This window comes from Camelus bactrianus, chromosome 15 (assembly GCF_048773025.1).
Source record: "Camelus bactrianus isolate YW-2024 breed Bactrian camel chromosome 15, ASM4877302v1, whole genome shotgun sequence".
Classification (NCBI taxonomy): domain Eukaryota; kingdom Metazoa; phylum Chordata; class Mammalia; order Artiodactyla; family Camelidae; genus Camelus; species Camelus bactrianus.
The window spans coordinates 67,725,807-67,752,833 of record NC_133553.1 but is presented as its reverse complement, the minus strand read 5'-3'; the positions used below and the strand labels follow the sequence as shown (position 1 = coordinate 67,752,833).

The 27,027-nt window shown below is 47.2% G+C and overlaps 1 protein-coding gene across 1 annotated transcript; it reads left to right on the top strand.

Annotated features, from left to right (window-relative positions):
* Window positions 1-1,274: 1,274 nt before the first annotated feature.
* LOC105066976 (actin gamma 2, smooth muscle) lies at window positions 1,275-25,460 on the top strand. The gene is made up of 9 exons (XM_010952435.3): window positions 1,275-1,432; window positions 10,202-10,372; window positions 10,777-10,905; window positions 17,414-17,524; window positions 17,781-17,865; window positions 19,473-19,634; window positions 20,458-20,649; window positions 22,603-22,784; window positions 25,239-25,460. The coding sequence occupies exons 2-9, from the start codon at window positions 10,247-10,249 to the stop codon at window positions 25,380-25,382; spliced, it is 1,131 nt and encodes a 376-aa protein (XP_010950737.1). The 5' UTR covers window positions 1,275-1,432; window positions 10,202-10,246; the 3' UTR covers window positions 25,383-25,460.
* Window positions 25,461-27,027: the final 1,567 nt, after the last annotated feature.

Genomic DNA, 27,027 nt, shown 5'->3' with positions numbered 1-27,027 from the left:
GAGTCACGGGGTGGGGGGGACCAGGACAGCGCAGGCAGGTATTCCGGTGAGGGGTGGGTGTCCTGACTACCTGGACGGGGTGGGGGAGGTGTGTAAAGCACAGACGACTGCGCCCTATCCCCAGGGGTTCTGATTCAATCCATCTAGGTGAAAACCGAGAGTCTGCATTTCTAACATGTCCCAGGTCATGCTGTTGCTGCCTTCCGGTCAGCCTGGGACCATACTTTGGGAACAGCTGGGTTTGAAGATGGGGCGGGGTCAGGAAGGCCAGTCAGGAAGCTGTGCTGGACAGGATGAGAGCCTGAAGCAGGGCAGGGCCAGCAGGGATGGAAGGGAGGGGCACCAGAAAGGTGCCCACGTGGGTGTGGAGCATGAGGGAGAGCGGGGAGTCTAGACTGACTTGTGTTTCTAGCTCGAAGGATGCAGGGGAAGGACTCTGAAGTAGGGAACCCAGGAGACATAGTAGCACCGAGCAGAGGGGACAAGGGTCCCATTTTGGCGGGGATGTCCAATAGGCAGTCTGCAGTTTTAATCTGGATCAGGCATGAGGCATTGGGACTGTGGGAACGTGGCGGTGAAAGTCATTGCCACAGAGCTGGTAGCTGCTAGTTTGGGAAATGGATCGGCTACTCAGAAAGGGGACATGTATCATGAGAGGGGCAAGGACCACAGGACACGGACAATTCCACACGCTGTGAGCCTTCTTGGCAGCTGCCTTGGGCTGTAATTCCCAATATTTAGGGACTGACGGACGGAATCCAGTAAGGAAAGGAGGAAGGTCAGAAACAGTGAAGTTCAAGAGGCAGTTGATGGTTTCCTGGTCCCCAGGTGCCGCAGCCCAGGGGCTACGAGCTTGTGTGAGGGGCCGCAGGTGAGGAGGGCCCGCGGGATCGCTTTCCCGGGTGCTGGTGGCATTTCCCTTCAGCCTTCAGCTGTCCTGGTCTTGCACCAGACCTGGCACAATTGCACCCGCTCTGGGGACACTGCATGGGTGTCCCAGGCCAGCCCGGGGCCTGGGAGGGGAGGTGTGGAGGGAGGAGACCCACTGCCATTCTTGGTATGGTTCTCTCTCTGGAAGCAGAGCTGCATCTGGCCTCCCTCTGGGCAGCTTATAAGGCCTGGTGCGAGTTTTGTTTATGCAAGTGCAGCATAGAAGGGACAAATCTGCCAGCGCCGGGACTGTTGCCTCTTGAGTCCTTTTGCATACATTTCTCAAATGATAATTCACTCTACCCAACCCCCTTCCCCACCCCTAAGGCCGATTTATTGAAAAAACCACCTTATATGGTAATATTGCTAACACACCGTCAGCTGGCCTTTTTAGGGACTCTGTTTAAAGAAGATCCGCCTCTGGGGTTTTATATTGCTCTGGTATTTATGCCAAAGACACAGCAGCCCTCAGTCACTGGGAGAAGGACCTCTCATACACCCGGTGAGTACTGCACTGCTTCTGCCGTCTCGTCTCTGCCTTTCTGGGGCCGCCTGGCCCCCTGGGTGCAGGAGGCGCCTCCAGATTGGCCTGGCTTCCGTGACGCCGGCCCAGGTCACACGTCAAGGCCCTCGGTGTGCAGTGGTGCCTGCAAGCACACTGCTGCCTGCCAGGGAAAGGCATTTCTGGCCATGGGGCATCCTGGGGCAGGGACAGCCTGGAATGGTGCTTCCTGCTCCCTAACTGGGTGGCAGGAGGGATATGTCACCTGCGGTCTCTACTCACGGTGCTCCCCAGGGCTAGTGCAGATCTACACCCTCATATCCTCTGTCCTGGCATAGAATGTCTGGGAGGTTGTTTTAGAGGAGCAGATGCTCTTCAGAAGAATGGCTTTCCTCGGGGTATTTGAATCCAAACCAGTGATGATTCCTGTGTCCCTGATATGTCATGTTGGGGATGGGAGAGTATTTTCTTCTGACCCCTGCGGGTTTCTCTGACCTCATGCATGCTTGGCTAAGAGTTTTCTCAGCCCTGAAGGCTCCAGGGTCATTGGGGGAGGCAAAAAGTCAGGAGTAGGGTGGGGCAAGTGTCCTGAGGCATTGTGTGGTTTTAGGGCTGGAAAGAACATGAAACCATCTGATTCATTCTCTGAGGAGAACACTGAGGCCTAGAGAAGTTAAGCAACTTGTCCGAAGGACTCACGCCAGCTGTGAAACCACCCGCCAGTGCCACTGTCCTCCCCCAACACACACACAGACACAAGGACACAAACAGTTAAGAGGAAAATGGGACCGAGTCTGTGTCCACATTTGCGATCAGAGTCTGCTGACATATCCTGCCAGCCGAGGCTGGCTGGTGCAGTGGTGCAGGCCCTGGGGGCAGACTGCCCAGCTACCAAAGTTACTGAGAACCTCAATTTCTCACCCATAAAAGGGGAGTGATAGCAATAAGATCTACCTGGCAGCGCTGTTGGAAGGAGTCAGTGAGCTAACACACGTATCAAGAGCTCAGGTCGGTGATGTCGGGTCCTGGCCCTGAGTGCTCAGACTTGCAAAATCACCTGGAACACCTGTTAAAATTCAAAATTTGCCTGACCTCTAACCCCAGATTCTGACTCAGTAGGCTAGGGTGGGGCCTGATAACTTCCATTTCGAATAAGCTCCCAGGTGATGCTGAGGCTGAAGTCTGGGACCACACTTTGCACAGGGAGGCTCTAAGCACTTGCTTTTATTCCTCGAGTGGGTTTAGACTTTGAGACTGGCCCTTGGGCTGAAGTGAGGTGGAGATTCCTGTGACAGAGTTATTTGGGCATTAGGAAAACTGCGGTGAGCAGAGATTCCACATGCCAGGCCTGGGAAACCAAGGTGGGCAGTATGACATCATGACCTTGAGCCTAGGTTTCTTTCCTCCTTTCTTTTGTTCATTCTGGCAACATTTATTGAGCGCTTATGTGCCAGGCACTGTCGCTGCACCTTAGGGACAGTGTAGGGGCTTCTGTAGTCACTGGGAGAGACAGATGAGAGGAATAGATAAATATATGAGAGGGATGAAGCCCAGGAGGAGCCCCTCACTCAGCCTAGAAGTTATCAGGGAAGGCTTCCTGGAGGAAGGGGTAGTCCCAGGACAGAGAGGCATGGTCTTTGGGACACTTTAAGTGGCTCAATTACACCTAGGTTATAGATACAGATTTCAAGGCAGGAAGCAGGGAGAGCTAAGGTCAGAAGGGTGGGCAGGGCCAGATTACTGGGTCTTTATACACTGAACTAAAGGATTGGGCAATGGGGGACTAGAGAAGGGTGATAGCAGGAGACTTGCCCTCTGAAGGGACTGCTCGGGCAGCTGTGAGGAGAGTGGACAGGAACGGGGCAAGACTGCTACCACAGTGTGCAGTGGCCCCAAGTGGGTGGTGCCGGGTGGCAAGGGGGGCAGAAATAAGAGGGCTTGGGTCTTGGTGGGGAGGGAGGAGGGCAGAGTCGCAGTGTTAGGACTGGGCTCCATCCTGAGTGAGTGGTGCGATTCTCTGAGGAGCCAGTCCAGTTAGAGTACGGGGATGAGGGCAGCAGTCCCAGGGGTGGAGTCGAGGGGCCGTGGGGTGGAGATGCCCCGCAGGCAGTTGGCTCTGTGGCTCTGGAGCTCAGGACGGGGGCTGGGACTGGAGCTAAGCAGGAGGAGACAGTGAGTGGTTGGGGTAAACTTTAGAAGAGCAGGCTTCAAGGGCAGATCCCTGGGAATCAGAAATGTTACTAGGCAGAAGCTGTTTCTAATTTAATTAGTGTATGTCAACCAAGTCAAGACACCCTGAAGTTAATAAGAGATGCTGCACGTATTTTTCACCGTGGGAGTGCTTCTCGGCAATCATCACGTGGATATACGTGTACATGCAGATTGTGATAGGCTGCCTACCTGTCATTTGCATCCTCACCCCAAGATATTTCCCCCACTGTTATTTGAAATCTTACCATTGGAGCGGCCTTCCTTTTCTGACTTTAACTTTCCACTAAAACGAAAATGTCTTTGGGAGCTGGCATGAATTCAACCTTCCAGTTGATCATCATAATCATTGATTTGGGACGTGGCTCACCCATCTCCTCCCAGTGTGACCGACTTCGTCTGGGAGCAAGTTCTAATGGAGAAGAGTAACAGAGATACTAAGAATTATTTCTGCCGCCCTTCACAACAGGGCTTGGCAAACTTTTCCTGTAGAGGCCAAGCTAGTAAATATTTTAGGTTTTGTGAGTCTTCAACTCTGCCATTGTAGCCTAGCAGCCATGGACGGTATGTAAATGTGGCTGTGAGCCAATAAAGCTCTTTACAGGCACTGAAACTTGATTTTCATATAGCTTTCTTGAACAGAATATTTTTTTGCAACCATTTAAAAATATCAAAACCATTCTTAGGGAACTGTATTCAATATCTTGCAGTAACCTTTAATGAAAAATAATATGAAAACGAATATATGTATGTATGCATGACGGGGACATGATGCTGTACACGAGAGATTGACGCATTGTAACTGATAGTACTTCAATTAAAAAAAAAAAGTTCCTAGCTCCTGGGCTGCACAAAAACACGTGTTAGTGTGCTGACCGGGATTTACAATTTATAAAGCACTTCATTCCCATTATTTCGTTTGACCCATCATCCCGGGAGAGAAATGCCACCGGCTCCCGTTTCACAGTGGAGGGCACTGGAGGCCAGAGTGGGAGACCGGGAGGGGCCAGGGGAGAGGGCACCCCGAGGCAGGAGAAGGGCGAAGAAAGGAGGGTGGGAGGGGACTCTGAAGCCAAAGCCGGCTCCCTCAGAGTGAGGGGCTGGCTCTCATCCCATCCTCTTATTTGCCTGGGGGCATCCAGGGGGGTAAGTGAGAGAGCACATTCTTCCTGCTTGTTACTGGGGAGAGGGGAGCTATGTTTCCAACTCCGTGAAATCCTCAACGAAGCCCAGATGCAGTTCATGCTAAAGAGCTCAGCACAGTTCACTCAGCTGTCTGCGAGTGCAAAGCGGTTGTGACCCAGGAAACCACAGTGACTTTGGCTCTGGTTCAGCTGACATGCTCGAGTCCAGCCACAAATTACCAGCCAGCGGCTGAGGGAGGTTTAGAGTTTCTCCCGCCAGAGACATTCCAGGAGAGCCAAGCTCCGTGGTCAAACCCTTCTCCCCGGGGCAGCTGGGGTCCCTGTCGAGGCTCCGCTCCAGGCGAGCACCCCTCACCCTGCCTGCACCCCACCCTCACACTTCTCATTTGGCTCCGACTTCGAAAAAGCAGATTTAAATCCACCTGAAGTGCTGTAGAATGGCATTGTTGACAGCTTGAAGCTGCTTTGTGGCTTGTCTCAGCGGCTGGAAAGCAAGTCCAAAGCCCTCTTTCTTTCCATGCATAGGGAACTTCAGGCGGAGACAAAAGGGCTCATCGGAAAGCCAGACAGGCACGAGAGAGGGGTGCTGACGGGACCCCAGAGGGAGGCAGTCACAGGGGTGCAGCTTTGCCTCCTAGCCGCCTTCTAGCTTTAGAGGTGCTTTTCCACTCAGGGCGGACCCCCTGCTAGAACAGGGAAACAGCTCTTTGCTGACCAGCTTGGGCAGAGCACTGTCCCTGGGTGGGTCTAAATCAGGCCCACGTGACTGAGCTGTCATGAGACGTGGAGCCTGTGGGGGCAGAGAAGACCACCCAGGGAGGGCCAGGCAGGTGGAGGGACAGTCATCCAACATTCACTGAGCACCTACTGTGTGCTAAACGCTGGCGTGGGGGCTGTACACATAGATCTAGACCTAGTTGTGGCATAGGAGGGGCTCAGAGAGAGAAAAGAACACAGACCCTTTTGTTTTAGGGCTTTGGCTGCCACCAGCCCTAGAGAGACAGGGAAGCAGAAGCAAAACACCAAACATGGAGAAGTCATGAGAGTTTCACTGAGGTGATGGGGAAGGTGCAGGCCCGGCTTTGGAACCTGTCCTGGGCCAGCCAGCCCTGCTCTCCCAGCCAGGAGCCCGTGGGCTAAGTCCTTTCTCTTCTTTGAGACTTGATTTCCTTGTCTGTAAAATGGGAATGAAAATATCTTCCCTCAGGGCTTTTGTGAGGATTAAACAGATAATGTATGTGGGAGGCCCCTATTTTTTTTTTAATTAAAAATACATTTTTACCAAAAATGAACCACGGAACATACTGTTGTTTTACCTAACGAAGATGGTTGCATCTTTTCCACTGCATTAAATATTCTGCTCTCTATCTTATGGAGGTTTCTGGCAACTAGTTTACAGAATGACTTGTTTATTATCCAATAACTTTTTTCAGCATTCAATTTGTTTCTGATTTTGATTATTTTAAACAAAGCTGTGAGAAACTGACTGCTGGCCCAATCTTTGCACTCACCGATGAGTACTTTCCCGATGATAAATTCCCACAAGTGTCTTTGTGGAGTCAACATTTTTAAGGCTTTTGATAAGCATGTTTGAATCCCACTTCAGAAAAGCAGTAGAATTCAACATGTATCAGCAGTGAACGCAAGCCCGCCTCCCCACACCTCTTCCTGCGAGGGTGGCCCCGAGAACGGGACACAGTTCTCCACCCAGAGGTGGGGTTAGCTTTTAGGCTTGGCTACAGCACACTGCGGACTGTCAACAGCACCCCAGGTCCTGCTCACAGCTGCCAAACAAGAGCTTTCACAGTCTGGTTATCTAGACTCACATCCAGAACCTCGTATTTATCCTATTAAATTTAACTGTATTGCATTCCTCCGATTTCCTTCTGCTTTGTGAGATCTTGGACTTTGATTCCTCCATCCAACATATTTGTTTTATCTGGAAATTTAAGCATGTATTCTATATTTTCATCCAACTCATTTATCAGAGTTTCACATGAGAAAGGACCAAGAGTGGAGCTCTGAGGCATATTGATGCCTCCAGGTTGACACTGACCTATCCATGAACACTTTTCAGTGACAGTAACGCAGGCAGCTGTAAATATGCCTGATGTTTTGTTCAGCCCGTGGGACTTTATCGCTAGGGATATCACGGGAGAACTTGTCAGAGGGCGAGATTAAGTTGAGCTCAATATCTCCCACCTTCTGCATTTCCAGCCTGGTGGTCCTGGGAAAAAAGGGGGAGGCTGTTCCTCTGCCAGCATTTGTTCCTGGTAGATTCCTACCAATTACAAAAGATCACTGTTTCTTTAATGATGCTTTCTTTGATAACACCTTCTGGAAATGTGCCTAATTTTCACATCAAGATTATCTGAGGTTTTAGACAACTGCCTTCTTTTCCTTTTTGAACACTGGGAAAATATTTGCCATCTCTGCCTCCTGTTATCTCTCCATGTCTCCAGTCTTCTAACACGGTGGGAGCTGAGAGAGCTTCTCTGCAATCCAGAAACTGTTCAGACCAGAGACGATATTGTTTTGAGCAACTAAATATTTTCCTTCAGTCGCCACCTCACCTCAGACCTTGGTATCCTCTTACCCAGGTTTGTTTGACTTCTGTTATTCTGAAAATCCTGCTCCTTGACATCCATTGATTCATTCGCTCATTCATTTGGATGAGTTTAATCGCTATTGATTAAACAAATGTTTAAGGGCCCACCCTGTGCCAGGGTGTTAGGCATATCGACGAATCACTGGAGAAAAGAGCAGACCCAGCTCCTGCCTTTACAGAAATACAACTGAGCCCAGTTGTGCAGAGATGATTGCTGCAGGGACACATTCCAGGTGCTGTGAGGCAAAGAAGAAGGGCCACTAACTGAGGTGGGTGGGCCGGAGAGGCCTCGTGAAAATGCAGTGTTGATGCAGAGGACTGACAGGTGACAGGAGGCAGAGGAGCAAATGGGGGGGGGGGTGTTCCAGACCCCGTGTCTAAATGTCCAGAAGGGAGAGGAGATGACACAGTTAAGAGAACCCACACAGCTAGAGAGAGAAGGCCAAGGGGTACGAGAGGGGAGATGAGCCTGGAGACACAGGCGGGGCCAGACCTTGCTGGGCCTTGTGGGCTGAGTTTGAGAGCTGGGACTTGATCTCCATGGCCTTGGGGGCTTGTGAAGGTCGACAGGGACAGAGCAGCTCTGGATTCAACAAGTCATAGTGGGCCTCCCTGTTAGGGTGCCCTCTGCTTGAATATCACCGGGAAGGGCTTCCTTTTAGTCTGAAAATTGTGTGAAAGAGTTTCTCGGTCTCTCGGGAGCCTTTCTTCTTCTTCTTCTTTCTTTCTTTCTCTCTCTCTCTCTCTATGTTTTTATTGAAGTCTAGTCAGTTTACAATGTTGTGTCAGTTTCTGGTGTACAGCATAATGCTTCAGTCATACATGAATATATATATATTCGTTTTCATATTCTTTTTCACCATACTGCAAGATACTGAATATCATTCACAGGCCTGTGGCTCTGTCTCCTCTTGGCTTTGGCCATGGTCTTCACTGTCCACCTTCCACATAAGGCCGTGGGAGACCAGGGTCCCAGGTTTCGGTGGCGCTGCTCTCTTCTCCTGCGTGTTCTGAGTGATGCTTGGGCACATCATCCTCGGCAGCCGCCATCTCTTTCCGCATCTTTTCTGCCTCTCTTCTCTGGACGCCCACAGTCAGCCTGCCCACTGCCCTTCCCTTCCCACTCCCATTCTGCCTGCCCGGGCCTTCCCAGGCCGGGAGGCGGTCCCCACACCATCTCCCAAGCTTCTGTTGCTGCCCTGTGGTCACCAAGTGCTGGTTTTTTACACCCTCCCCCTCCCCCTGCCCAAAGAAAGAAACCTGCCACAGATGCTGGGAGAATTAATTCCCTCATCTCTCTGCAGTCGTTTCATTTCCGGGGTCTGCATTGGAGGAAAGACTCCTGTTTTACTTCCTTTGAAGCGGCAGGGCCAGTGAGTCCCAGCACGAACTCTCTGGCTTTCCTCTCTCCTCCCAGGCTCCCCCTTCCTCCTCAACAGGCTTCTATGCTTAGTGTACATTTTACCTGTAACTACTGCCTCTTTTTGTCCTTAATGACATATTAGGATTGGTTTTAATTCTAAACTGTACCTGGATACACTCTCCTTGTCAAAAATGTTAACATTACGACCCTTCCCCTCCCGGTCCCCTTCCCACCTCCAGAGGTAATCATTACACTCATTCTTAGATTTTTTTTTTTCCCAGAATTTTTTCCTATGGGTTCACATCCACAAAAAGAAAAGTATGGAAAATACAAAATATTGTTTGGGGCTTTAAAAAGAACTGAGATGGTTTTATGCTGAACATTCTATTCTGCAGCTTGCTTTTGATCACACAGTGGAGTGGTTTAGAAGTCTACCCATATTAGTTCGTGTCGATCTGCCTGGCCCTTCTCTTAACTTCGGTACAGCATCCCTCAGGGCACCTTTGGGTAGTACTAGGTTGTTCCTCTGATTATAGACTGCTGGTTTTCCCACCTTTGCCAACACCTATGATAAAACTTTGAATCTTAACAATACAATGGGTGAAAATGATCTTATTTCATTCATGCTTCCTGGTAAGCAGTGAGGCTAGTCAACTTTTCATGTAATTGTTGGATATTTGTATTTCCTTTTCTGTCAATTATCTATTTCTTGTCTTTTTTTTTCCCTTTTGGGGCTATTTCCTTCTTTCTTACTGATGTAAGAGTTCTTTTACATACTAAATAATAATTCTTAATTATGTATTGGCAATTTTTAAACTTTTCTAAACTTTAAGTCTTTTAGAGATTCTCTGCATTGCATTGAAGCTTCATCACCACTTCAGTCTTTAAGAGGCAGATGGATCCGTTTGCTGGGGCTGCCATGACAAAAGACCACAGAGTGGGTGGCTTAACAACAGAAATTTATTTTTTCCACAGTTCTGGAGGCCAGAAGTCTGAGATCAAGGTGTCAGCAGGGCTGGTTTCTTCCGCGGTCTCTCTCCTTGGCCTGTAGAAGACTGTCTTCTTACTGTGTTTTCACATGGTCTTTTCTTTTCTCTCTGTGTGTCTGTGTTCCAATTTAGTTCTATTGAATTAGGTGTATTTGACACCAGTCATATTGGGAAATGACCTCATTTTAATTTAATTACCGCTTTAAAGGCCCTATCCCCAAATACAGTCACTCTCTGGGCTACTGGAGGTTAGGACTTCAACATAGAAATTGGGGGGGCACACAATTCTGCCCCAAATGGCAGGGTGGAGGTGAGAGGTCCCAATGCCAGAGAGTGAGGGGCCAGGGCCACCCTGGTCTCTCCCGGAACTATTGGTTGCCAACAGTCAGGCCCCAAAGCCAAGAAAACTCTCCAACATGATTCTGACAAGTGGCCGGCTCTCTCTCTCCTCCCCAGTCCCCCAAGGCGCTCCAGCCCCCGATTCACTCGGCCACACTCACCATGTGTGAAGAGGAAACCACCGCGCTCGTGTGTGACAACGGCTCCGGCCTGTGCAAGGCTGGCTTCGCAGGAGATGACGCCCCCCGGGCTGTCTTCCCTTCCATCGTGGGGCGCCCTCGCCACCAGGTGTGTGCTCAGCAGGACCCGAGGCTGTGAGCTGCTGGGAGGAAGCACTGCGTCCGTCGTGGAGTCTCTGCGGGGCTGTGTGTGCGTGTGTGCGTGCGTGCGTGCGTGCGTGTGAAGTAAGGTAAGGCACGAGGACGACGTGGATGGATGCTACCTGTTCTCGCTCAGAAAACGACGCTGTTTTAGGGGGGAGAAGGGAGACCGGCCCGCAGAAATCCTCTGCCGTCTCTCCCGCCATTTCCACATCCTCAGTATCTGCCCCATCCTTGTCTCTGGTCCTGTTTCCAGAGGAACAGGGCATTTTTCCTGCCTTTACCTTCCTTTGGAGACCTTCCGATGCCTAAATCCCCCCAGGTGGAGCCCTCAGCCAATTCCGCTCTCCTTCCCTCCCCTTTGCATCGCAGGGCGTGATGGTGGGAATGGGCCAGAAGGACAGCTACGTGGGGGATGAGGCGCAGAGCAAGCGAGGGATCCTGACTCTCAAATACCCCATTGAGCACGGCATCATCACCAACTGGGATGACATGGAGAAGGTACGGGCGGACCCCCCTCTAATGACGGTGTGCCATCACGACCCTCACATCCCGCAGGCCTCAGCCCTGTTAACTCTTGCTCTAAAATACTTCTCATATCCTTCTTTTTTCCCTGGCCATCCCCACGGCCTTTCTTCAGCCTCGGCTGCCAACATCTCTCACTGGACGACTGCAATGGCTTCCTGACTGATTGCCCAGTCTCCTGCCTCACTCACCCAAGTCATTTTCTGCATTGCTGCAAAGTTATCTTTCTGAAAACAGACTCACCTCCTTGGTCGGACCCTTCAGGCGCTGCTCACTAACAGTAGGTTCCTAACTCACCGCCTGGCATCTGAGGACTGGGTCCCTCCTAAGTTCCAGCTTCATCCTTTCCTGCATCTTTCACTCCAGCCCAGTGCTTATCCTTCTTTAAAACATGCTGCTGCCTCTAGAAAAGCAAATAGCTTTTTCCTTTTATTTTCCCCATCATGACCTCAGATAGGTGGTGCATCGATGCTGTATTATTACGATGCTTCTCTAGTGAAAATTTTAAGTAGGAATCTCTAGGGATTTCTAGAAGTTGTTTTTGTGTGTGTCAGAAGATGTGTGTGGGGGGTAACTTTTTTATTTATTTACTTTTAACATTTTTTAAATTGAGTTATAGTTATTTTACAATGTTGTGTCAAATTTCAGTGTAGAGCACAATTTTTCAATTATACATGAATATACATATATTCATTGTCACATTTTTTTCGCTGTGAGCTACCACAAGATCTTGTATATGTTTCCCTGTGCTATGCAGTATAATGCTGTTTATCTATTCTACATTTTGGAATCTCAGTCTGTCCCATCCTACCCCCTACCCCTTTGGCAACCACAAGTTTGTATTCTATGTCTATGAGTCTGTTTCTGTTTTGTATTTATTTTTTTTAGATTCTGCATATGAGCGATCTCATATGGTATTTTTCTTTCTCTTTCTGGCTTACTTCATTTAGAATGACATTCTCCAGGAACATCCATGTTGCTGCAAATGGTGTTATGTTGTTGGTTTTTATGGCTGAATAGTATTCCATTGTATAAGTATACCACAGCTTCTTTATCCAGTCATCTGTTGATGGACATTTAGGCTGTTTCCATGTCTTGGCTATTGTAAATCGTGCTGCTAAACACTGGGGTGCAGGTGTCATTTTGAAGTAGGGTTGGTTCTGGATATATGCCCAGGAGCAGGATTCCTGGGTCATATGGTAAGTCTATTCCTAGTCTTTTGAGGAATCGCCATACTGTTTTCCATAGTGGCTGCACCAAACTGCATTCCCACCAGCAGTGTAGGAGGGTTCCCTTTTCTCCACAGCTTCCCCAGCATTTGTCATTTGTGGACTTTTGAATGATGGCCATTCTGACTGGTGTGAGGTGATACCTCATTGTAGTTTTGATTTGCATTTCTCTGATAATGAGTGATATTGAGCATTTTTTCACGTGCCTATTGATCATTTGTATTTCTTCCTTGGAGAGTTGCTTGTTGAGGTCTTCTGCCCATTTTTGGATTGGGTTGTTTGTTTCTTTCTTATTAAGTCATATGAGCTGCTTATATATTCTGGAGATCAAGCCTTTGTCAGTTTCATTTGCAAAAATTTTCTCCCAGACGTAGGTTGTCTTTTTGTTTTACTTATGGTTTCCTTTGCTGTGCAGAAACTTGTAAGTTTCATTAGGTCCCATTTGTTTATTCTTGCTTTTATTTCTATTGCTTGCGTAGACTGCCCTAGGAGAACATTTTTGAGATGTATGTCAGATAATGTTTTGCCTATATTTTCTTCTAGGTTTATTGTATCTTGTCTTATGTTTAAGTCTTTGATCCATTTTGAGTTGATTTTTGTGTATGGGGTAAGGGAGTGTTCTAGCTTCATTGCGTTACATGCTGCTGTCCAGTTTTCCCAACACCATTTGCTGAAGAGACTGTCTTTATTCCATTGTATTCCATTCTTGCCTCCTTTGTTAGAGGGGTAATTTTTAAATGGCAGCTTGTGTTGAACAAAATCATGTGTGCAAAATACTAATAGAGCCTTTCTGATATTCTTTTGATAATTTCTGCTGACGGTTGTCTGAGAGTTCTTGTTTCTGCAATGACCGCTTTTTGAAATGTGATACAGAGCTTACTGAGCAGATTGCAACAGGGAATAAAGAAAAGTTGGTTTGAAATCTATGCTTCACATATACTTTTCTCTAAATCTTAGATTCAGTAAACTCGGGATGTGAGATAAATTGGTAAAATACAATAGCGTTTGCTTCACAGTTAAGAGCACAGACCCTGGAGTGAGTGGCGAGGAGATCTGGGAGCAAATCCCCCTCTCTGAGCCTTGGCTTCCTTATTTGTGGAGATAAAAATACTTTCCTCTTTGGGTGCTTTGTAGGTTGAGCTGGGCAAATACTTAATATAACCGCAAAGCATGGAACATACTTAATGCTCAATAAATGGTACATATTATTCATATATATTGAACAATATCAAACAATCTATCTAACTCAAAAACATAACAGACAAAGTGTTTTATTCACCATAGTAATATGAACTCTTTAAAGGAAGCCCTAAAAATATATTATGTGCCTTAAAAGAAAACACAAATAGGGTAAAGCTATCAAATCTTCTCAAATTAATTTATAGTCTCATTGCCATTCTAATAAAAATCCCACAATGTTTAAAATTGTATATATTCAAGGTACACAACTTGATGGTTTAATACGTGTATACATTATGTAACAGTCACCATATTCAAGCTAATTAACGTATCTACCACCTCACATAGTTGGTTTTTTTTCTTGTACTGAGAGCACTTGGGACTTACCGTCTTAGCAAATTTCAAGTGTACAGGGCAGCAAGGTTACCTAGAGTCACCAAGCTCACCAGAATTTACCCACCTACATAACTGAAACCCTGGACCCCTTGACCAACTTCTCCCCACTTTCCCTTCCCCCAGCTCCTGGAAACCAGCACTCTGCTCTCTGCTTCTGTGAGTTTGACCAAAAATATCACAAGTTTTAATTATGCACGATAATCATAAAGGGTGGGGAAATAAATAAGGCAAAACCTATGAGAGTAAAGTGAATAAGAAAAACTATGAGAGGAGACTTGCCACATCCAAACATTAAAATATAATGTAGAGTTACAAAAAATCAAATGATTTGGTACTAATACAGAGGTAAAAAGGAAATACATGGTAAGTGAAACTTCCAACACCAGATGGGAGAAAAGGATTATTTAATGAATTGTTCTGTGACAGCCGATGAGTTATTTGGGGGACGGGGAATCTATTTATTGACCTTACCTCGTACGGTTTCATCCAACAAATATCGATTGAATATAAAAGTTAAATATAAAAATTCAAATGATAAAGGATACAATATAGTAAGTGCGAGTATTTATTAAACTCCCGGTGAAAGAAGTTGTAGGGAAAAAGAATGATAAAGGGGGGAGGATAGAGCTCAGTGGCAGAGGGCATGTTTAGCACACACGACTGGACTATATTCTGGGTTAATCCCCAGTATCTCTGTTAAATAAATAAATAAATAAATAAATAAATAAATAAATAAATAAATAAATAAACCTCATTACTTACCCCCCCAAAAAAGCAAGAGAAAACCTTAAATAAATAAATAAATAAAATTTTGAAAATAAATTTTAAAAAACTGATGGAATCCCCCCAAAGAACAGCAGAAAAAGAGAAAACCTAAAAACAAATAAATAAATAAATAAATTTTAGAAAAGAAAAGGAATGACAGATATGATCTCTTAAATATCATAACTTCTGGTTGATATGTGAAAAAGTAAAACCAAATGTAAAGGCAAACAACAAATTACAAACAATGTTCACCAAATGCGTGGATGTGTGTCCGTGATTGGGACATTGTGCTGTACACCAGAAATTGACACACTGTAAATGACTACTTCAATAAAAAAAATTTTTTTAATGTTCACAACAAATGCAATGGAGGATTAATATAAACAGCTTCTGTCAATTGATAATTAAAAACACTAACTCTCCACCAGACAGGTAATCAAGGGACATAACCTGATAATTGGCCAAAAAGAAATTATCAAAAGCTGACAGTCTGGAAAAGTTTAAACTTCTTTGAAAAATTATTTTTAAAACTTATTTTAAAATGCAAAGTAAAAAAAACTATTTTACCTATCAATCCATTTCATATTTTAAGAGTGAGAAAACTAAATGCAGGAAAGGATAAAACAGGTGTCTTCATATTCTGAACTAAAGACCAATTTAGCCTCTTTGTGGGTAATAGAAATCGAAAGGTTTTCCAACTGCCATGCTCTTTAGCCCCGTGATTCTACTTTCAGAACTTTTTTCTTTGGAAAACATCCTGAAAAGAAAAAAGAAAATATAATATACACAAAGATGGCTATCATAGGATTATTTATAAGCAAAAATCAGATACCTTGAATAGCACTGTGATTAAATATTTGATGGTGAACTATATGAAAAATGTTGCATAAGCCTTAAAAATAAATTTTTGTTCAATTTATTAAAAATAAATATTTTCCATGAAAAAGAAAGTTATTTATGTTATATTAACTGAAAGTGACAGGAAACAAAATTAAGCATAAAAGTATAACAAGAGTGAATAACAAATAAGTGAAAGTATGTAAAGTAAATAAATGGTAATAATAATACATTTGAAAATACATTAAGATGAAAGATTAGGGAGAAGGAAAAGGCCAGAACGTTCATTAGTAGGTGATGGAAATATGGGGAATTTTTATTCCTCTTAAAAATATTTCTCTGATTTTAAAATTGTCAACATCTTTAATCTTTCAAGTGCTTTATAAAATCTCCCCAAAATGAAAGAAAATCAAGTGCAGACGCTCGGTCCCAGCACCCGGAGATTCTGATTCGTGGGTCTGGGATACAGCCTAGGCACCTGCAGCTGTAACACCTGTCCCAGGTCATTCTGATACAAAGCGTCAGGGACCCACATCTGAGGAAATTCTGACATCACCTGACTGAGACCTGTTGCCATCTCCCGCATGTCTCCTGGGCGCCTTCCACAGTCCAGGCCTCCCCTTGTGCCATTTGCTCTCAAGATGCCTTTCTCGGTCTCTGCAGACCTTCCTTTGCCTTCAGGGCCCACTCAAATCTCCCAGAAAATGAACTTCTCCTGCCTCTTCCTTCACTTAAATCTGGATGTGTCTTTGTGTTTTGTCTTTTCCACTGCCTGTCTCCTCTCCAGACTTTGAAACTAAGATCTCGGGGCTGTGTCTGATTCCTGTCTGCCTTCATCACGCTCAGCACCATCCTAGCACAAAGCGAGGGTCCATGAATATACGGGTACAATGGACTCAAAGGGCCCCGTGCCCCACCTCTGAGGAAGTCAAAGCCCTATGTCCCTGCCACTCTTTGCCGAATCCCTCTGTGTCGCTGAAGAGGGAACTGGGCACAGAGCAAAGAAATCACTGCCTCTGCAGCGGTGATTCTCAGCCAGGGCGATTTGGCCTCCCAGCGGGCATTTGGCCATGTCTGGAGATTATTGTCGCTCATTGAGCTGGAGAGATGCTACTGGCACCTAGTGGGTGGGAGTCAGGGATGCTGCTGAACATTCCGTGATGCACAGGTCAGCACCCGACAACGAGGAATTATCCAAGCTGAAAAGTCTTAAGTGAAAGTTCACGCATATCTGTCAGGTTTCAGCAGGAAATCATAGACACCGAGCTGGGGTTTTGAAATTAATTTGGAAGGACGACTTACAGAGGTGTCAGCAGGATTAGGGAACCAGAGAGGGATGTGGAGGCACCCAAATACTAGCAACAGAGGAAGCTCTTATGGTTGTAAGGCTGAATGGGGCAAGGGCAGCGTCACCAGGGTTCAGTGACAGCTGGAGCCTGAAGAGGGGCTGCCCAAGAGGAGCTGTGCTCAAGGACGGCCACATCGCTGCCAGGAGGACCCCTGCCCTCTTCCCTTCTCCCTCCTCCCACTCTCCAGCCTCTTGCTGGTATCTTCCATCAGCCAGACACAGCCAGGAACCAGAGAGCTGCAATGGGCCTGGCCCCCCAGGGCACAGAGCAGGAGCGAGAAGGGAGAAGAATAAAGAGGAGGCAAGTTCAGGTGGAAATAATCAACATGCTAAGTCTATTGGCCCCAAGTCTGAGTCCTGTCTGGGGCCCTGTTGAGAAGGAATATAGCCTCTGAAGGTCAATCAGAAATTCCCAGGATGGGGAGGGTATAGCTCAGTGGTAGAGCATATGCTTAGTATGCACAAGGTCCTTGGTTCAATCCCCAGCTCCTCCCTTCAAATAAATAAATAAATAAATAAATAAACAAACAAACAAACAAACAAACAAACAAACCTAATGACCACGTCTCCCGCCCCACAAAAAGAAATTTCCGGGACTGACAAGCCTATTCTCCAGATCCAGTCCATTCTGAGAAAATTTGTACCATACTCTCCCAGCCTGGGCATGTCCATCGGAATTTTCCAGCCCACTGGGAGCCTGCTGGACTCATCTGACTTTTGTCCCACCCAGATCTGGCACCACTCCTTCTACAATGAGCTGCGGGTAGCACCCGAGGAACACCCAACTCTGCTCACGGAGGCCCCCCTAAATCCCAAGGCCAACAGGGAGAAGATGACGCAGGTAAGAGGCCGGGAAGACTTGAGCACTGACACAAGAATGCAACAGGGATGCTTGGCCAGGCCCTTTCTCCGGTTCGTGCATCAATGCAGCAGAGTTGTTTGAGGACCTGCTGCGTGTGTAGTCCATGCCAGACACTGTAGGACGTGGGAGTGGGGTAAATAGGCACAGTTCTGCTCTAAACAAAATCACAAGCCGTTCTGTGGGCCAAGAGGTGCTGTGATTTCTGCCAGTCTTCCCGTCTGCATTGTCCTTTCAGATCATGTTTGAGACCTTCAATGTCCCCGCCATGTACGTCGCCATTCAAGCCGTGCTCTCCCTCTATGCTTCCGGCCGCACAACGGGTGAGTAGCACTGTAATCCGCTCCCTTTCTGACTAGAGGGGCAGGAAGGGAAAGCTGGGCTCCTGCAGAGGTTCCTGTTCAGAAGAATCTAAGGGGCAGCTACCAAGGAAAACCTCGGTTAGGGATAACAGAAGGGAAACCCAGGTAGAATGCAGATGTGAGTCTACCCAGTATAGCCAGAAAGAGTTTACAGGAACAAACCATGACTAGGCAAGGGCCACTTCCCTCCCCGCAGTCAGCCTGGAGCTTAAACACACTTTCCAGCAGTACTGGAATGTTTCTGCTCATGAAGCAGCAGCAGCAGAACCTGTGATGGTGGATGTGTAAGTAGGATGCAGCCTTGGTAGAGACAGGTGCTCAGGGAAAAAAAGCAATTTTTAATAGGGACTTGACCACTTCCATGAACATCATTTAAACGTTCATTCACGTATTCATTGGTTTACCCTTTTATTCATTCGTTCAGCAAATATTTTCCCTTACTCCCTACCACATGCCAAACACTGCATCAGGCCATGGGCACACACTGACAAATGAGACAGACCCAGCTGTTATGGAGCTAACAGCCTCGTGGAGGAGAGACAAAAGTAAAAGCTAATTTTGCTGCAGGTGATAAGGACAGTGATGGGGAAATACAGAGTATATACAGTTCGGTATCCTGCTCTTTGCGCTTGGCTGTACGTTGTGAATGTTGTGTTTAACGGCCACGTGGTACTCATTGTACGATGGTTCCAAGATTTATTTAATTATTTTACCATTTCTCTATTGCTGAACTTTTAGGTTATCTCCAGGGTTTTTTGTTTTTTTTTTTTATACAGTATGCTGTGATCAACATCCTTGTGTAAGAGTAAGCTACTGGTCTCTGGATATTTATTTGGGATCTGGCCCTTACTGAACCTTCTTATTAACTCTGACGATTTCTCAGTTGATTCTCTGAGGTCTTCTAGGTATACAACCATATCGTCTGCAAACAATGAAAATTCTGTTTCCCTTGATAACAATACCTGTTACTTCTATTTTCTGTCTTATTGCGTTGGCTAGAACATGCAGGACACTATTCAATAATAATCATACAACAACACTATTGTAGTGTTTCCCCCGTCAATTATGCTGTGGCTGTTGGATCTAGAGGGATTTCTTATCATATTGAGAAAACTTATTTCCCTTCTCGGTTTACTAAAAGGTTCATCAGTAGAGAATGTTGTTTTTTCAAGCTGGTTTTTACTGTCGTTTTAGAGCTAACATTCTAACTGCATGGGCACATGTGTTATTTGATGCCTGAAGAATATGCAACTTATCCAGCCTTGCTTAGCGGAGGTGCATCCTAGATGCCAGTTGACAAGTGTGCACTTCTGTGACATGGAATAGAGGAAGAGGAGACATTTTACTTGTCTTCCAGAAGACTACAGTCTCACTGGGGAGAATAAACTGACACACACAAAAATTGATGTACACCAAAGAAATATGAGTGATGATTCTCACAGTGGGTGAATTTTCTAGCTGCTAAAGAAAAATATGGTAGCAGAATTGCATTTGGTAACAGGTCCCAGAAAGAGGCAGATGAAAGAAACATAAAGGTTTTCATAGGTCCTTATCCCCTCTGTCCTTAGGCATTGTCCTGGATTCAGGGGATGGTGTCACCCACAACGTCCCTATCTACGAGGGCTACGCGCTGCCGCACGCCATCATGCGCCTTGATCTGGCCGGCCGCGACCTCACGGACTACCTCATGAAGATCCTCACAGAGAGGGGCTATTCCTTTGTGACCACAGGTATCCAGCTTCTTCTGGACTGGACTTGAGCTCAGAATCACATGTGATCTAGGACCAGAGGTGCTCAGGACTAATGAGAAGTCGGTGGTCCTGGGTCCTCAAACTCCCTTAGGGTAGACAGGGAGGCCCTGGTCTGGGGTTGCGCCCCTGGACTATCTGGACAAGACCAGGTAGTCAAGGCAGCCTTATTTAAGGAGGAATGTTCCCGACCAAGACACCCTGGGGAGAAGGACAAGGCTTACACTTTCTTGTCCTAAGCAGCACTCAGCTTCGCCCTCCTTAAAGTGCTTTTTCACAGCACCCCCTCCCTCTCCGGGGACCTGCCACCTCTGTCTACGTCCACACTAGGATCAGAGCAAGTTTTTATGGGCCTGAATGGTGGTAAGGATCTGGTGGTGCCTTCCATTATTTAGGGGGCATCTATGGTTTGTCTGAGGACAAATGGAATAAATAAAGCCTGAATTTCTAAGGGGAAGCAGCCCCCTGGGCAGGAAGAATGCTTAGGTAGGGGTCTTCCTAGATTCTGTATGATCCCAGCATCTAAGCCTCCACCTAGAGGGGAAATGTGTCCTTCCAGGCCCTCAGGGAGGCTGCAGCTACATCAGGGCAGAGTGATGGGAGAAAGATGAAAAGCATTTGCAAAGGTTTCCGTGGGAAGCAAGATTTTGAACTTCCACTTTAGAAAGAGGAATGAAGGCATTAACATTCATCCTGAGACTGAGTCCAAAGGAGAAGTAAGCGGGATGTTTTCATGGCCATCACAGTGGGACAATCAAACTAACAGAACTGAGTATCTGCTCTCTGTGGTTCCTACTCTTTCCAGCCGAGCGGGAAATCGTGCGTGACATCAAGGAGAAGCTGTGCTATGTGGCCCTGGATTTTGAGAATGAGATGGCCACGGCGGCCTCCTCTTCCTCCCTGGAGAAGAGCTACGAGCTGCCTGACGGGCAGGTCATCACCATCGGCAACGAGCGCTTCCGCTGCCCCGAGACCCTCTTCCAGCCCTCGTTCATCGGTGAGGCGCTGCCCTGGTCCCTGCCAGGCGGGAGGGCGGGGTCGGAGAGAGAATTACCAGGGGCCACGTGCACTGTTTATCGGTTACACATAGCCGATATTTTTCCAGGAAGGGCCAGAAATACACGAGCAATACAACTAGATAAATTTCAATTTTAAATAAAAGGGCAAGGAAATCAAAATAAAGGAAAAGGTGGGTAGGGGATAGAACATGAAACTAAGAATGAGGTTAAATCACAAAGCCCCACTTGGATCCCTCAACATTTAGGTCATGGGGTCTGAAACCTGTACAGTAAACAGGATGGGTCAGACCTGGTTTCAGTCCTGATTCTGCTCCTTTGAGCCCTGTCACCTTGGACATGTTACTTTTTCAAACGTCAGTTTTCTTACCTCTAAAGTGGAAATCATGATCGTACTACCAGATAGGGTTGCCGCAAGGATTAAAAAAGATAGTATTTAATACAAGGACAACTACTTTCTTGAGGAGTGGATGAGAGAAGGGCCTGTAAGCAAAGGTTGACTTACAGTGTAGTGGTAAACAGCAAACTGGACAAAGTGCTATCGGCCTAAGAAACCAGGGAGGGCTTCTCAGAGAAGGTGAATATTTGAACAGAGCCTTGAAGAATAAGTATCATTTTATGGTATCTGGGGATGAGAGGAGTGCAGAGTGAGGAATGGCATGCAAGGCAGATGGAAAGGTATGTGCAAAGCACAGAGGAGTGAAAAGTCATGTTCTGTGTGGGACATGATGGGTCACGTGTGTGTGTGTGTGTGTGTTTGCACACAGAGGAAACTGGAGAGAGCCACTGGGCCACACAAAGACCATGGGGGTTAATCATATCAGCAATGCAGTCCCCTGGAAGCTTTTTTTTATTATTGGATAAAGAAGATGTGATACATATACATACACACACTATATATATATATATATATATATATATATACGATGGAATACTCACCTGGACATTTCTAGGCAGCAGTGTAGCAAAGTCAGTTTTTCACTTTAGGAAGATTCCTCTGTCTACGGTATGGAATTACATCACATGGAAAAAGGACTGGAAGTGGGGGAGGCCAGATAGGTGGGCATGAGATGGTTTGGCATGCAAACTTTTTACTGTGGAAGATCTGGGCGCCAGGCTAAGGTAGCTAGCTGTCAACCTGCAGGCAGTGGGGGACTGTCAAGGTAACATGATGGGTATATCCATGCCATGGAATTATAATTTGGCTATAACATGGGTGAACCTTGCAAACATTATGCTAAGTGAAAGGAGCCAGACACAAAAGGACAAGCGTTACATGGTTCCATTTATATGACATGTCCAAAATAGGCAAATCTCTAGAGATGGAAAATAGATTAGTGGTTGTCTAAGTGGTGAAGTGGTCACGAAGGGGTGGAGTGGAAAATGGAGAGTGTCTGCTAATGGGTACCGAGATTATTTTTGATTAACTTATTTATTTATTTGGTGGGGGCAGGTAATAAGGTTTATTTATTTCTTTATTTTTAGAGGAGGTACTGGGGATTGAACCCAGGACCTTGTGCATGCTAAGCATGAGCTATACCCTCCCTGCTATTTTTGAGGTGTTAAACATGTTCTAAAATTAGATTGTGGTGATGGTTGCACAACTCTGTGAATATACTAAAAACTACTAAACTATACACTTTAAAAGGGTGACTATTATGGTACATGAATTCTATCTCAATAAAGCTATGCAGAAAAAAATGATACAATGAAAGTGTTTCTTTAGAAACATACCTCGGGCAACAATGTGAAAGACCAATCAGAGCAGGGGCGAGCTAAAGGCAGGGCGATGACCAGTGGAGGGTCCGACCTTGTAATCCATCAGGCAGGTGATTAAGGGTCTGAACAAGGGTAGCTGCAACAACAGGAGGGGCGCTTGAGGAGCAGCAGGTGTGGGGTGGTGGATGCTGACTAGATATTCTGATCTCCGCTAGGCATGGAGTCAGCTGGCATTCATGAAACGACTTACAATTCCATCATGAAATGTGACATTGACATCCGCAAGGATTTATACGCCAACAACGTCCTCTCCGGGGGTACCACTATGTACCCTGGCATTGCTGACAGGATGCAGAAGGAGATCACAGCCCTGGCCCCCAGTACCATGAAGATCAAGGTGGGTCCTGCCCTGGGTCCCTCATCCAGCTCGTTGTACAAATACCTTTCTACTTGGGAGAGGTCCCTAGTCAGGCTGCCAGGCCTGTAGCTTGGTAGTCCCCTGGGTGCACCCTCGTCCTGGCCTGAGACAGATTTCATCTCGGGGGATTATGTTCCTTGGATGCTGATGAGCTGGAGACACATTTAGCTTGGGCTCTCAAACATAATTGGACAGATGCCATACCAGAAGAAGGTAAAAGAATTTGGGATGAAGAGAAGCTGAGGGGGGTGAGAAGGAAATGAGAAGGGAAAGAGAAGAAGGAGGCAACATCACAGCATCTTTGAATTTTAAAAAGGACCTGGGCATCACCACAGAGGAAGGTGAAATTTCCAAAGAGAGAATGTTGGCCAGATGACAGGCTGCTGGTTCAGACTCACAGGGATTTTCCCGGATTCCCGGACAGCCTCTGACCTGTTGTCCCATCTTGGCCACAGCCCTCCCATGTTGCTTCTCACCTCAGAGGCCTCATCAGAACAGGGGCTCATCTGTCTTACTGCTTCTCCCTGACCCCTGCCCCCGTCCCGAAGCAATCATACAGACATGCTTAGGGCTCCTAGGAACTTGGCTGCTAGCAGGGTTAGAAAGAGCTGGGCGAAGGAGAGAGATAACAAATAGGCTGAAAGCTACAAAGTCTCACATTAAAGTTGGTGTCTGGGGAGCAGGCCTGCTCTGAGGAAGTGTATTCTCTACAGTCAGTATTCTGAGAACCTCCTTCGCAGACGCCTTCCACCTGCCTAGCAGATGGTGCTCAGCTCAGGGAAGCAGAGCGGGCCACCAGCAAGCAGGGGAGAACCTGTGGGCTCTTTTCACCCAGAGCCACTGGAGCAGCCATGCTGATTGAGGCCTGCCACATGGGGGACACTGTGCCAGGCCTGGGCGGGGCCGTGTGTCAGGGTACTGCACCTAGCATCACCCGCAGAGTCCGGTTCGATAGGTATGAGATGCCCCCATCACCTACACGGATACAGGGACACCAGTGAATTGATGCATATCCCAATTCATGAGCCACTGCCCTGACTTTAGTCATATGTGTCGGCCTTCAAGTTTAGGATCTAAGTAGTGGACATGATGAATGGAAGAAGGGCTTAAACAAGCCCAGAGGAGGGGAAGGGGCACTGCAGGCAGGGGAAATAGAGTGACCAAATGTGCCCAGGGGTGTGTGTGCGGGTACGAACACCCCAGCCAGATTGTGCAGCAAGATGTGTGTAGAGGCACTGGGGGAGGTGGGGATAGGGAAGAAGGGATGTGCGGTGGCAGTGGGGCTGAGATTCAGGGCCTCCTGCTCAAGACAACCCAGAGTTTTCTCACGACTAGAACTGCCTGGCAATAAACTCTGTAACCTTCCTAGTGGCTGTGCCAGTCATTGAGGTGTCTGTCAAGGAAGCAATGAGGCAACTTTTGTCTGCCTGAATCATAAGATAGCTCCTAAAGACCCTACTTATCCTGCAATTCCATGATGCTCTGCAATTTAGGAAATATGTACCGAGATTCTTAGGAGACAAAAAAAAAAAAATCAGTTTTGTGTATGATTTGTTCTGGCACTGAGTTCTTAGTCCCTGTAGAAATCGGAATTAGTTGAAGAGTAACAGTCATTCTGGATCCACTTTTAGGTGGAGTCCAAAGTTGCTGGACATGATAACCAATTTCTAAAGGCCAAACTCAGGACTCCCAGTGGCAAGGATGAATGACGTATATATGAATTTGAGCACTTCTCTGAAACGAGTGACTGTTGAGTAGACTGGCTCAGACACAGGAATGCAGGGATCCCAGCCCAAACTGCCCAGGCATCCAAACTCCAGGCAAGAATAGAACAGCACTGCCTTTATAGCTGTTTGCATTGGTCAGCTATTGCTGCATAACAGCGACTATGAAATCTCAGGGACATTACAATAAGCTTTTATTGCTCCTACATCTGGAGGTCAGCTGGGAGTCAGCTGATCTAGGTCCAGCTTGGCTAGGCAGCAGCTCTGCAGGTCCAAGCAACTCAGATCAGGGGAACAGTTCTCACTGTGGGGCCCAGTCTGAAGGGCCAGCAGCTCTTCAAAGGAAGCTCTTCTCGTGACGATGGCAGAGGCACGAGAGAGGGTACCTGCCTGCATGCCTGAAGCACACTTCTAGCCCCTGTGTCATGTCTGCTGACATCCCATGGCCAAAGTAAATACAGGGCCCAACCCAAAGTCACAGGGTGGAACAGTGCACTCTTCTCTTGGAGGGGCAGGGGCCTAAGGTGGAAAGGAGGGTTTTGATTTGAGTAATAGTCTAACTAACCTACCACGAGTTTTCTCCTGCTCCTTTCTGACCATGGAGGCTGTCCTTCTCCTGGGCAGTCCAGCAGTGTGGTGAGATGATTCCTGGACCACCTTCCCTGCTCCCTGGGGACTGACCATGATTCACAACATTTGCTCTTTACAGATTATTGCTCCCCCAGAGCGGAAGTACTCGGTCTGGATCGGAGGCTCCATCCTGGCCTCTCTCTCCACCTTCCAGCAGATGTGGATCAGCAAGCCAGAGTATGACGAGGCAGGGCCCTCCATCGTCCACAGGAAGTGCTTCTAAGCTCAGGGCAGATTCTCAGGGGAGCTCCCTGAGACTGCTCTGTTAACAAGCATGAAACATTAAAACCTGCAAGCCTTACTTCTCTGTCTGGGGCTCTTTATTTTCCTGGGCTGTGTCTCACACACCATGCTAAGGGCTTTTCACACCTTGTTTTTAGCCCCACAAATATAGCTAGTTTACTAGTTAAACCTATGATCCAGCTAGTTAATGGCAGAACTAGGTCCTCCCTTCTGCCTGGTGTACCCTTCACTCTCTCCACCTCGCCAAGTCCCATCCTTGATGCTCTGAACAGAACCCACCTGGTCCTCCCAGACACACCTATATGGAGACAGTGGAGCCCAGTGGAAGCACATGGACCTCAATGTCAGACATTCCTCCTCCACCACCCCTGCCCTTGCCCCCAAGGGTCGGGTAGAGAAGCACCTTTTCAAAAACCTCTACAGTATTTATGTCTTAGGACAGGTTTCCCAGAAGCAGACCTGGAAATGAGGACTCACATGCAATTAATTTATTAAGGAAGTGGTCTCAGGAGAAACCAATGAGCAGAGTGGGAGAGACAGGGCAGGAGAGGGGACGAAGTCCCACAGAGATGGCTTCAGCCTGGTCCCCAATGTCGACTGAAATAAATGCACAGCCTAAAAGTTGAGAGTTATGTTTTATTTGGCGGACATTTCTGGGAACATGAACCCCTTTGAGCCCAGGATGACAGCTTCCCAGATGGCTCCGAGGGGCTGCTCTGAAGAGGTAGGGGAGGAGCCAGGATATATAGGAGCTTTACAACAAAGACCAGGTGGTTGGAACATTAAAAGATTACTTGTTAACTAAAGAAAACCAGGCTTCTCAATTAAAGAATGTAGTGCTTTTCTATGTGTGGGAGGAAGCAAACACTTGGGCTCACTGAATTCATTCCTTTGACAAGCACCTAGCTATCTAGGGCCAGTATCCTGTCCTTTCTTATTCTGAGTCCCCTCAGTGCACCTTTGTGAGTGGCTGCAGAGGCTGGCCTGCGGGCTTGTCTTCACTGGGGGGTGGCGGCAGCCACTAGTGACTTGATGGCTCTAGCATACTTTGTTTGCTGATATGGCTGCAGTATTTTTCGTTCACACCAGGGATCTCTGGAGTATAAACCTGTCTGCAGGCAGTGAGCCCGGCTTTCCCAGTCACACATCAGTGACTGGCAAAGGCATTTCCCAGGGGACAGGAAGTCCCAGACTTGCCTCCTGTTCAGGAAAGGGGCTCCAGTAGGCCGAGGGCAGTCCTGCAAAGAGCCACAGACACTGGCTATTGGGAGGGAAGGCACAGGGAAGGTAGGGCGCACACGCAGGCGCAGCCAGAGGAGGAGTGGAGCACGGACTCTCCCTGCTGTTGAGGGGCACGGCAGGGTCTCCACGTGGAGCAAGAAGGGGGGTCTGCCCCCACCTCCACGACCCAGTCTCACCCCACTTAGGGAAGGGTTACCTGAGAATTCTTCAGCTGAAGTCGAGTTCTGTGCTGACGGGAGGGGAGAGCATGGGTCAGTTACGTGGCTTGAGGAGTGTAAATCAACAGGCAGTAAATTAAGGATAAGTAGAAAGAACATCCCCGGCACTGAGGGCCAAGCGAAAGGCAGCCATTACTTATTATGCAATGTCTGTTGGTGGTACCC